This window comes from Neomonachus schauinslandi, chromosome 14, assembly GCF_002201575.2.
Source record: "Neomonachus schauinslandi chromosome 14, ASM220157v2, whole genome shotgun sequence".
In the NCBI taxonomy this organism is placed as follows: domain Eukaryota; kingdom Metazoa; phylum Chordata; class Mammalia; order Carnivora; family Phocidae; genus Neomonachus; species Neomonachus schauinslandi.
The window spans coordinates 69,545,322-69,557,322 of record NC_058416.1 but is presented as its reverse complement, the minus strand read 5'-3'; the positions used below and the strand labels follow the sequence as shown (position 1 = coordinate 69,557,322).

Genomic DNA, 12,001 nt, shown 5'->3' with positions numbered 1-12,001 from the left:
CACTGGAGACAGAAAACCAGGCACCTGGATGAGCCTCTGACCTGAGCCCCAGAGCCCACAGGCTAGCCTGAGAGCCAGACATCCAGCTTCACAGGCAGGCACCTGCGCAGAGGTGAGGCCAGGGCCCAGTCCTCTGGGAGGCCTGAGAGGCCGGCTCAGTCTTCAGGAATCACCCCTGGGTGCCTTTGAGTGTCCAGGACCTGTGGGCAGCAGCTGGCCCTCAAGTCCTTTGGCCCACGTGGCCAGGTCATACCACAATGAACTCAAAAGACAGTCCATGCACTTGTAGGGAGACAGATTGCCAACTGCAAATAATTACTCAAATAATAATTCAGTGCCAGTGTGGCGTATGCTGGGAGGGAAAAGAACAGAATGCTCTGAGAATATGTAACAGGTGAACTCACCTGGCCTGGGGACCTGTGGGAGGTGTGTTATTTGGAGGAAGTGTGGGGAGGAGAAGGCACATTCTGGGTGGTAAGATGCTGAGGTGGGAACAGACCACCCAGGGCCAGAACCCAGGGAAGTGTTCCAGTGTTTATTCTATAGAAAGCCATTCAAGGGCTCTAAGCAGGGGGGTGAGTTGCCTTTTAAATGATCACTCTGGCCATATACAGACAGACGAGGTGGTGCTGGGCAGAAGGATGAGGGTGACCCCTCAGAAGGCTGTGGCAGTAGTCTGGGGAGAAGATGGAGTAGGCAACAGCACGGCGAACACAGTGGTGGGTTCTCAGTGTGGTCTGGACATGGGATTGGCAGCCCTAGGTGCTTGGATGGGGGTAAAGGAAGGGAATCCGAGGAAGTGCCCCGTTGCACATAGTCGGGGTGCCATTTTCTGGGATGAGTGAGGTTGAGCTGGAAGTAGGTCGGAGGAAGAGAGACTCCTCCACCGGGCCTGGACTTGCTGGGGATCAGAGAGACCGACCATGGCCTAAATACTGCCCACGCAGCCCCCACACTGCAGGGAGGAGCTGTGGTACAAGGAAGCACTTTCTGCTGCTGAGAAATCCACAAAGGACACGAGACCCTGCTGCAGGGTGGGGAGAGACCAGGGCTGCCCAGCTCTGAACAGAGAGAAGAGGGTGACACTGGCAAGGCCTGTGATGAGCCACTGGAGGGGCCAGGACAGTGTCATGCTTCTCCACCTTCTGAGTCAAGGACCAGGGGCCATTCATCCAAATCATTGGCTTCAGATGTCCACAGACTCCAGAGATGGACGAGAAGCATTCTGTGTGGGCTGCAGGGGGAAAAGGGGACATACAGAAGGCAGGCAGTGGCTACAGACAAGGATGGTCTTTGCTGTTGCTACTGCTAAGAGTAGTAATCACTAGACTAATGGTCCCTACTGCCTGAGCACTTTTACTGGTGTCTTTGCCCTGCGCCAAGCACTTTACTCTTGGATGCCTTTAATGACCTCACAACTACCCGGCCTGGTTGGGGATCGTGTCCCCATCTTACAACTGAGACAGCTAGGGCTCATAGGGGTACAGTGACTTGCCTGAGGCCACACAGCCAGGAAAAGGCAGGACTGGGACTCTGCATTCACATATAATGGGCCCCCTATCACCAGAGTGATTAGGTTGGGTATGGATACAAATTTTCAGGTTTTCCTCTCTTACACCTTAAGACTTGTTTCCCCCCTCCAAAATCAATGTATTTAAATTTTTCTTTGTGGATTCTTTTCAGTTTCTCTATTCAATTACTCAGTCATTCACTTGCCAGTGAGCCTCTAGCATGGGCCAGGCCTTAGGCTGGCCATACTGGGGATACCACAGTGGCTAAGGTGGACTGGGGACCTGGCCTGGAGCGTGGAGGCCATTCCAGCAGAGAGGGATCAGGGCCCAGATGGGGGGAAGCCCAGAGAGATGATCTCACCTAGCCTGGAGGGTGCTCAGGGAAGGCTTCCTGGAGGAGGTGATATCCAGGAAGCCCGAAGGATGGGAGGAATTAGGCGGTTGATGGGAATTGGATGAGGAAAGCGTGTTTCAGACAGAATGGACAGATGGGCCCAGGTTCAGAAATGAGTGCCTGCACCTGAGCTGCTGCTTGGAGCTGACGGGGGTTGGAATGCAGAGTGTGGGGTGGTGGCGTGGGGACCAGAGAGGGCTGCGGGGAGACTGCGGCCAGAGGTGGCCTTTCTCCCTTAGGAGTCGTGAGGGGCGTTGGCCAGCGTGACCTGATCAGATCCGGTTTGAGCCAGATCTCTAGAGCTGAAGTGTGTCATTTGGAGGGGGCAGCCCTGTGGCCCTGCCAAGAGACAGCTGCGGTGGTCCAGGTGGGAGATGACAGTGGCCCAGCAGGATCCAGCACTGTCCTGTCATGCTGTAGCTACAACTTTCTCTTAGTCGTCAGTTGCCTAGTCAATGGTTTGCGCAGGGAGAAAAGGACTGGGGGTGCTTCTTATTCATAGCTGTATCTGCCCAGCCTTTAGCAGGGGTCTGGCACACACAGGCCCTCGGAGGGAACTGGCAGTGTAGACGTGGGGCAGGGTGGACGAGCGGGATTATGGTGAGGTCTCTCCAGTACCAGGTATGGGCCCATGGCCTGGGCCCGGGAAAGACTTCTCCCCAGGGTCTAGGTTGGACTTTTGGCCTAGGACCGACTGGGCAGAGCGGGATTTTAGGAAGTTTCCTCCAGCAGCAGCCACATGGCTCTGGCTAACGGGGACCCTCTCTGCTCACCCCAGGAGCCCCGAGGATGGCGTACCTGCTGGGCAGCCAGTCCTGCATGGACAGTCTGCGCAAGGACCTTACTGACCTGCAGGGCGCCATCGTGGATGTGTTCTCTCGAGCCGGGCCTGTGCGCTTTCCCTCCTGGAAGTTCCCTGACCGCGTGGCCTGCGACCTGGACATGGTGGCCCTGCTAGAGCACTATGACCATGTGCCGGGTGACCCCGAGTTCACGCAGCTGTCCCATGCTGTTCTGCTGGAGCTGGTCATCGACAGGTGAGGGCCTTGACTGAACCTGGTGATCTCGGGATGCTGGCATCTGCCCCTTAAACCGGTAGACCAGCCTCGGGAATTCCCGTCTCCCCGCAGCAGGGATCAAGAGGCCTGCCACCTCAAGGCCTTCATCGCCATCTCAGCTTGTGTGGCGTGCTGTGCTTTCCCCTCCTGTCTGCCCTCAGGGAGACCTGTTGGTCTCTGCAGCACTGCAGCTCTGAGGGCCACCTCTCCAGCTTCTGTCGGCCGCCTCCTTAGGCCTTCCGTGCGTTGGGGACACCACAGCTGCTGCTCAGAGTTTCCGTCCCAGGCCCTTTTTCCTGGTGTCTTGTGGGCTGTGCCATTCCCAGTGTGTGTCACAAGGTCAGACATGGGATGTGTTTTTCCAGATTCTGGCCCTGTTGGGAAGATTGCCCCGCAGCCCCTCTAGTTCTACACTCTCATTAAACTTAACATGGCCATCAGCCTTCCACTTCCTGGGGACCACCACCCAGGTTCCCTGTGACCAAAACCATACACAGAAATCATGGAGACCTGACAGGCAAGGACAGTTTGGGCATGACCTGCCTGGGGACAAAGAAGCCAGGGTAACCACCTAGAGGCATGGAGGCACCCTCAGTATGAAAGTATTTGGAACCCGTGAGAGGCTAAACACATATAAGCACAGAACACACCTTCCTTCTTGTTTGTTTGTTTAAGATTTTATTTATTTATTTGAGAGAGAGAGAGAGAGCAGATGAGTGGGGGGCGGGGAGGAACAGAGGGAGAGGGAGAAGCAGGCTCCACCTTGAGCAGGGAGCCCGATGCGGGGCTCAATCCCATGATCCCTGGGATCATGACCTGAGCCAAAGGCAGATACTTAACCGACTGAGCCACCCAGGCGCCCCGAACACACCTGCTTTTTCCCTGCCGCCCTCTACTAGGAACGCCCTGCCCATCCTTCCTGGTCTGGCCAAGCCCCACTCATCCATCAAGGCCCAGTCTCCCTATGCCCCTGTGAAGCTGTTGCTCACATGTCTTCCCACCCCCTCTGTCAAGACCATGCTCTGTCTTCTTTCCAGGCGCCCGCCCCCCCCCCCCGCCCCACACCGTGCTGCCCACAGCACTGCAACCGGCACAGTTGTCCCCATTCACAGAGGAAGACACCTCAGCTCAGCGAGGGGCAGGGCCTGGAGGCAGTTGGTGTCTCCTCCCCCAGGCCTTTTCTGCCCAAGACCCTAGTGAGTTTAGGATGACCCCTCTGCACCTGGAACAAGACAAGGTCACTTACCTGCCCAGTATGTTTTGTAAATACAATACCTCTTCCTTTAAAATAGTTCGGTTCCCATGCACATACAAACTTGTCCTTCTAATGCCTCTCTTCCTTAAAAGTAGCCCGACTCTAATTTTGAACACTGAAGTCAGGATAGACCCCTAGCATGCTCACCCTGAGGCTGTGGGCAGGCCCTCCGCTCCCAGGGGCTCAGCTCTGTCCTCTGTAAGGTGAAGGCTTGAGCCACGTGATGTAATGGCGCCACCCACCCAGCACTTTCGGAGCACGCGTAGGACAACTGAAGCGAGACCCAGTTGGCCAGAGCATCCCAGTGTGGTGGGGAACAGCCAGGCGGAAGTGCTGTCAGCCAGGAGGCCCAGAAGACGCCCCCAAGTTCAGCCCTCAGGGAGGGCTTCCTGGAGGAAGTGGCTCTTGGATTTGAAGCCAGTCCAGCAGAGCATGTTCTAAGGCCCCCCGGGTCCACAGAGCAGAGGCTGCTAGTTGTGTGGTGTGCAGCACGCTGGTGCCAGGCTCTACCCTAGCTGACCCTGCCGTCCTGCCTGCAGGCTGCTGCTGCTGCTTCAGAGCTGCACGAGCTTCTTGGAGGACCTCGGTTCGGAGCAGACAGTGCCCCCTACCCGGGCTGTGGGGCCCTGCATGTCTGTGGGGCTCACGGTGCGGCGCTTCTGGAACAGCCTGCTGAGGCTGGGCGTGATCTACCAGCAGGCAGCTCCCCAGGTGGGTTAGTCACCCTCACACCTGTCCGCCCTGCCCCAGTCCCAGCTTTCTTGCACACCACACGTGCACACCTTCACTGGCCTCACGCTGTCTGAAGGGGTACAGTGTCAACTCTGGAGCCTCCCAGTCAAGGCCCCTGCAGCGTGCAGTTAGCAATGCAGGCCTCGGGGGTCATGTCTGGGCTCCCTGGCTCTGCTGTTTATGCTGAGCCTACCCTGCTCCTCACTTTGTTCATCTGTACAGTGGGAATAATAACAGTCTCTACGTCTCGGGGCGTTGTTGGGTGATACTGTTAAACGTTCGCACCATTTGTTATGGCTTGTCCTGTAATCTTCACAAATCCCCGTGAGGACCACAATCACCGTAACAGGGAGGAAAGGAAAACTGAGAGCTGCTATGGTGACATAAGAACAAGCAAGTCCACTGGGCAAGAACCCCATAACCAGCACGGAGCTGGTGGCTTCACTGTTACACTCTCGTACCACGCACGGAACTGCACGGAGCCTGGGGAGGGGGACAGGGGCAGCAGAGAGTTGGCCTGCTTGGTAAGTTGAGGCAGCGAAGAAAGAAGGTTCTCTCTCTTGTTCACATTGGTGTCAGATAACCTCTAAGGGTCTGAGCATCAGGAGAGGCTGCACAGAATAATCCCCAGGAAACTGGTCCCCTCCCAGGCCCATCTCCCTCATCTGCTCTCCCTTTCTTTTCCTGACCACAGAAAAGGGTAAACCAAGGGGAGACCCTCACCTCCAAGCCCACAGCCAAGGGCGAGCCAGCCAGGAGCCCTGAATTTGTGACTGCCAAGGTCATCAAGCCCCCCTCCCCGACGCCAGGCTTGCCCCAGACCTGCCAAGAGCCGGACAGCCTCCCCGTCAGAGTCTCCCCGCAGTGTCCAGCCAGGACTGCCAAGAACAGGAGGAGCGTTCACTCCCAGACGGTGGAGACGGCCCTGGTGCCCTGTGATGCATGCACCAGCGTCCAGGGCAGCCTGCGGGAGGTGGGCAAGGTGCTCATAGGCCTGTGTCAGAGCCAGAACTTGCCCTCGTCCTTAGGCCAGTTCCAGCAGCTGGTGCAGGACAGCATGGGCCTCAGGCCGCTGCCGGCCGCCACCGTGGGCCACTGGGCAGCAGAGCAGAGCAAAGACCTGACCCGCCTCAGTAAGCACGTGGGGGCCCTCAGTCAGCTTGTTGGGCCACTCAGGGCCCAGCTGGAAGAGGCCGAGGGGCAGAAGGACGGGCTGAAGCAGCAGGTGGGCCAGCTGGAGCAAGCCCTGCAGGAGGAGCAGGGGGAGCGGCGGCGACAGGCGGACGAGGCCGCACGGCAGCTGGTGGAGTGGGGGCGTAACAGGCAGCAGCTGCTCACAGGTCTGTGCCCCGGAGGCCGGGCCTGTAGTCCCCGGGCCCTGCTGCAGCCCTAGCGCGGGGCTGAAGGGACACATCGCTGGGGTGAAGAAACGCAGGCTAGGCAGTGGGGTCAGAGACACCGAGGGAAGGCAGCTCAGCAAGCTGCTTACCCTGCAGGCAACCGGAGCTTCGTCCCACCGGGGAGCACTGGAGCTGGTGGTGTAGAACACGTGCCTCAGGGCTGGCCCCTCCGAGGGCACGGGAGCCGGGGAGTTCATCCGCCCACTCCTGTGTGTCCCTGAGGGGGACCCTCGGGGGAGCTGAGGCAGAGAGACAGCCAGTGCCCGCTGGTGGTGGGAGGCCTGAGGGATTTGGGCAGGTCACTTTCCTGAGCCTGTCACCTCTGTGGAGGCCCAGAGCCGTGTAAAGACCTGGCAGCCGGCCAATAGGAAGGAGGGGGAAGGGGGGCCCAGGCCTTCTGGCACCTTCTGCAGGCCCAGGCAGCCACTCCACACAGCACCGGCTGCCCCGACGCTGCAGGGTGCGCTGGGCGTGAAGGCACCGGCCAGGCCCAAGGGAGCCTCTGAAGGGCCTCTCTCTCTCGACTGCCGTAGAAACAAGTGACCTCAAGACGAAGGTGGCCACCCTGGAGGGGGAGCTGAAGCAGCAACAGGAATCCATGCAGGCCATAGGTGAGGAACCCCATCATGTGGCCCTGTACCCCATGTGCTGTGCTCGGTGGTGCAGCTGGATGAGCACCCTCTGTCTGTCCCCCGGGCTTCTGGGAACCACGAGACGGGGCCTGACTGGCCACACTGCTGGGTGATGGCCGGAGTTGGGGTGCCACCTCCCACCCAGAGAGCACCTTCTGTTTCCATGGAAGGGTTGAGAGCCGCATTTTGTGCTGAGGACGCTGAGGCCCAGAGACAGGCTGTGACCCTTCGCACCCCACCTCAGGTCCCATCCTGGGTCAGAGGCAGTGCGGGGACTTGCACCCAGGCTTCGCCTGCTCTCCCCCTTCCCGTGCCCACTCAATCCTGCAGAGACAAAGGCCCGGCAGCTTCAAGAGGAGGCCGAGCGCAGGGCAGAGGCCGAGAGGCAGGTGCAGCAGCTGGAGGAGCAGGTGCAGCTGCTAGCAGGGCGGCTGGATGGGGCCAGCCAGCAGATCCACTGGGCCAGCACAGAGCTGGACAAGGAGAAGGCCCGTGTTGACAGCATGGTCCGCCACCAGGAGGTGAGGCCCCCAGCACCTGGGGGTGTCTGCGATGTAGGCTGCAGGAAGAGAGAGCTCCACTGGTGGGGGGTGGGGGTTTACCTGGGTAGGGTACCTTGCTCCCAAACACACACCCAGGTTTTTGTTTGATCTTTACCAAGAGTTTGAGCCCTCCCCTGAACCCCGGGCCCTGGGGAAACAGTGATCCAGGGACAGATACAGCCAAAGGAGGCCTTGTTCTGGAGGAACGCCCTGCCACCCCTTGAGGACAAGCAGCTAGGCCACCATAGCTCTGCCATCAGATGGCTAAGAGGTGCGGGGAAAGTACTGCAGGGGTCCACAGAGGGACAGCCCCATCTGTTTGTGGGAATCCAGGATGGCTTCTGGGAGGAAGTGGCCTTTGAACTGGATGCCAAGGGCTAATGATTAGTCCATCAGTCAGAGGAAGGACAGGGAGGACAAAGGGTGAGCCGAGGCCCAGGATACAGCTGTGCCCTGGGCATTGGGGCCTTGTAGGAATCCTTAAGGGTAGGGCTGAGGGAGCAAGTGACCTGCCACCTAGAGCAGGGGATAGGGCTGAGAACTGTCCTGACTGGTCTTACTCTCAGAGGCTCGGCGGGGAAAGCAAGACCCCAGGTAGAAGTCCCCACCGTCAGGCATGGCCCAGGCTGAGAAAGCCTTTCAATGCCAAGCAGGTGCTTTTCTCAGTGCCCTGCAAACAGTCATGGTCACCAGGTATCAGATATGTGCTGTGAACAAGGTGCAGGGCCTCAGACTCTGTAGCCCTCTTGTTGTTCTTCCTCACCACAACAATAGGAGGTAGATACTCTCATCATCCCTATTTATGGATGAGGAGACTGAGGCTCAGGGAGGTTAAAGAAATTACCCAAAGCTGCACAGCTAGCCAGAGGCAGAGCCAGGACTTGGAGCAGACCAGCACTGGTTTTTCCTGCTTTGCACTCAGTGGGTGTCAGGAAAAGTGGGTCCCAAGTGAGGTGGGCTGATGGGACACGGGAGACCTAAGGAGAAGAAAATGTATGCCCAGAATTCCTCTCCCAGTGGAGACTGTGACTGGAAAGAGAGGGGACGAGACTGATAGTCAATCGATTGCTTTCCAAAGGGATAGGGGTCTGCAAGTTGGGGGGCCTGGCCCTGACTGGGTTGGAGGGGTCCAGTGGGGTGTGCACCTGTCTCGCCTCGGCCCCTTCTGCTACACACATGTGCACAGCCTCCTCTCTGCACAGACAGGGCACAAGGAGGAGGGTCAGAGATACCGTGTCCTCCCCTGTCCCATGGCTGGGCCTTGCCCCGTGGGCCTCACGGCTTCCCTGCCTGCCCGCCCTGGCTTAGTCCCTGCAGTCCAAACAGCGAGCCCTGCTGCAGCAGCTGGACAGCCTGGACCGGGAGCGTGAGGAGCTGCGGGGCAGCCTGGACGAGGCCGAGGCCCGGCGGGCCCAGGTGGAGGAGCAGCTGCAGAGTGTACAGAGTGAGAGGGAGCAGGGGCAGAGCCAGCTCCTGGCCCAGCAGGTAGGAGCCAGCAGGGTGAGGGTGCGGGACAGCTCTTCCCTTTCTCCAGGCGGAGTGCCTGCAGGCCTGTCCCGTGTCTAGATGGGAGGGGGGTGTCCCCAGGGGAGCCAGGAGCCATTCCTTGGGCAAGGCTTGAGCCTCCCCCTGCTTCAGGAGCTGCTGCAGAGCCTGCAACGGGAGAAGCAAGGCCTGGAGCAGGCCACGACGGATCTGCGGCTGACCATATCGGAGCTGGAACGAGAGCTCGTGGAGCTGCGGGAGCGGGAGCGGCTGCTGGTGGCCTTTCCAGACCTGCACAGACCCATCGAGGCCCAGATCCCAAGTAGGGGCCCAGAGGTGGTGGCCAGGGCATGTTGTGGCCCGGATAGGCAGCTGAGGGCTCACCTGGGCAAGACACTGGAGTCTGTAGCTCCCCAGCCTGCAGCACGGTCCCTACTGAGTCCCCAGGACACACAGGTGCTTCATGTGTTAGCCACTCTGTTTGATGGGGACACAGAAGCCCAGAGGCGAGGGGACTGCCCACTGTTGAATGGCTGAGTCTGTGTGTAGGTCTAACCGCCTCTGTAGCCTGTGCTCTTTACCATGTTACATGCCAGTCCTTGCTCAGTGTCCTGGTGTCCCCTGTCCTGGTGTCTCCCCAAACCACACCACGGGGTCAGCTTCAGGGGCACCGCTCCAGTTGTCCAGTGTCCAGTGTCACGCACCCCATGGTACAGGAGTGCTAGGTACCTGTCTCAGCAGAGGACTAGATGCCAGGCAACCTAGGTTCTCATTTCAGGCCCTCCAGCCCTCACCCCTGGATGGTGAATCCACTTGTGGAGCTGTCGGGAAGATCCACTGCAATTTAGCTGGTCACGATAAGTCATCAGTCCTGAGCACTATGTGCCAGGCCCTTCCGTTGTCCTTTGATCCACCCCATAAGATGGGTAACAGCCCTTTCACAAACCACAAGACCGAGAACCAAAGCAGGCAGCAACTTGCTCAGGTTCAGAGTCAGAAAGAAAGCATTCATCTCCCAAGTGGTGGGAAAGAACGTGTTTGCTGAATTCCTGTGACTCATACCCAAGAGCTGGCTGCGTGACTTGAGACACCTCCCTGTCTCTCTGGCCCTCTGAAAACAGGAGGCTTTGGAAGAGATTCACTCTCTTGTCTAGTTACAAAGTCTTCAGTGAGCTTGAGATCCCACTCAGCTCTCAAATTCTACAATGCTGGTCACTTCCCAGCAGGTAGGGGGTGGGAAACCAGGACAAGGCCTCAGGAGAAGGAAGATAGGGGGGGGCGCCTGGTGCCCGGACCTGCTCGGCTCCCCTGTGCTCGCCAGGCCACCAACCCAAGGCATACCCCAGCTGGCGTGTGTGCCCTTGGAGGTCCTGTTCCACTGGGCACCAGAGGCAGCCCTGGCGGGGTGAGGTAACAGAGAGTATGTCCCTGCAGGCTCCGGCGATGTTACAGATGACATGGAGAGGCAGGTACAGGCCAACGACATCCGCATCCGGGTCCTGCAGGAGGAGAATGGGCGGCTCCGGTCTATGCTGTCCAAAATCCGGGAGGTAGCCCAGCAGGGGAGCCTCAAGGTGGGCAGCTTGGCTCCTCAACCTGAGAGGGCTAGCCCCTGGGGACTTGGAGGAGGCTCCTGACCCAGCAGGTCTTCAGACCCCACCCTGGGAACCTACTGCAAGCCTGCCTCATCACATGTGGTTTCCGCGTTTCAAGCAGGCATGCGGGTGGTACAGTGCCTACAGGCTCCAAAATTCCCCCTCCAGCTCTTGTTGCCTTTATTTCAAGGACAACCAGGAACCTTGTCAGAAAGCCAAACTTCCCACACTTACCGTGGCTAGGGTGGCCCTGGAGGGCTCCCCAAACCCTGCCCTTGAGAGGAAGGGGCTGTGGGTTTGGGTTTGGGCCCTCCCTTCTCCTCCATGGCGAGGACACCCTCGCTGAACAGTGTAGAGAGATTTTCTGGGCCTTTCTCAATTTGCCTTTCATTGCAGCTGATCCCCCAGGACCAGCTCTGGGCCCCTCCCAGCAAGGGAATCCAGGGAACAGTGTCCCCAGCCCAGGCCCAGAACGCATCCCCAGGGTGAGTAAGGCTTTGATGGAGGTGGGGCAGACGGGTGGGCTGGTCCCCCTCACTCACAGGGGGTCTTGCCATCTGGTCCTCCCCCAGGCCCCTGGGCAGGCGGCAGCTGCCTAGCCGCAGGACAGCCAGCGCGGGCAGGACCCTACCATGCCAGCGCCGGGCATCCCCACCTCAGCCGTCCTGCAGTCGGCCTGGCGGGTCCTCCCTGGAGGACATGACCCACTCAACCAACTGTGCTCAGAACCCCATCCGGGCCTTGGCCAGGCTGAGGAGAAGACTGTCACCAGGCCAGGGCCAGGCCAGCCCTGCATACCAGCCCCAGGAGCGGCCCACGTAGCCTGCCGGGCGGTGGGGCTGGAGGGCAGGTAGCTGGCAACCTTCAATGTAATAAAGCCCCAGCCATGTGCCCACAGCTCCCTTGGCCTCACAGCAGTGGCTGAGCCAGAGGCAGAGTCCTTCCTTCCCCGTTCTGGGCAGGGACCACCGAGTCCCCAGGCCCTGCCGGTCATCTGCCAGCAGAGGCCTGGCACACTGTGAGGCCTCAGTAAGTGAGCGCTCCCTGCCTCTGTCCTGACAGGGCAGTGGGAGAAGAGAGCACACCAAGGACAGAAAGAAGCGTTAGCACCTGGGCCAGGCCAAAGGCAGTCTTCTAACCCCCACAGCAAGGGCAAAACGGTGACATGGACTCAGCGACCCCTACCAATGGAGAGCAGGGTCAGGGTAGGGGGTATGTCAGGGAAGGAAAGCAGCTGCCAAGGTAGGTCCAGTGAGGAAGGAGTCAGAGGAGGGGGTCCCGGCTCTGGGCTCACAGAGGCAGGCAGAGGCCAGGGAAGCCTTCCCCAGCCCCAGCCCTGAACCCAGGATGGGGACATTAAGGACCCAAGAAAGTCAGTCCTCCTTTTACTAAGGAAC

The 12,001-nt window shown here is 59.3% G+C and overlaps 1 protein-coding gene across 1 annotated transcript; it reads left to right on the top strand.

Annotated features, from left to right (window-relative positions):
• Positions 1-11,605, top strand: CCDC157 (coiled-coil domain containing 157). The gene is made up of 11 exons (XM_021703546.1): positions 1-112; positions 2,684-2,942; positions 4,758-4,929; positions 5,645-6,290; positions 6,884-6,961; positions 7,313-7,503; positions 8,833-9,009; positions 9,163-9,364; positions 10,420-10,583; positions 11,001-11,089; positions 11,177-11,605. Exons 2-11 carry the CDS (start codon positions 2,695-2,697, stop codon positions 11,424-11,426), a joined length of 2,217 nt encoding a protein of 738 aa, XP_021559221.1. The 5' UTR covers positions 1-112; positions 2,684-2,694; the 3' UTR covers positions 11,427-11,605.
• The last annotated feature ends 396 nt before the right edge of the window (positions 11,606-12,001 follow it).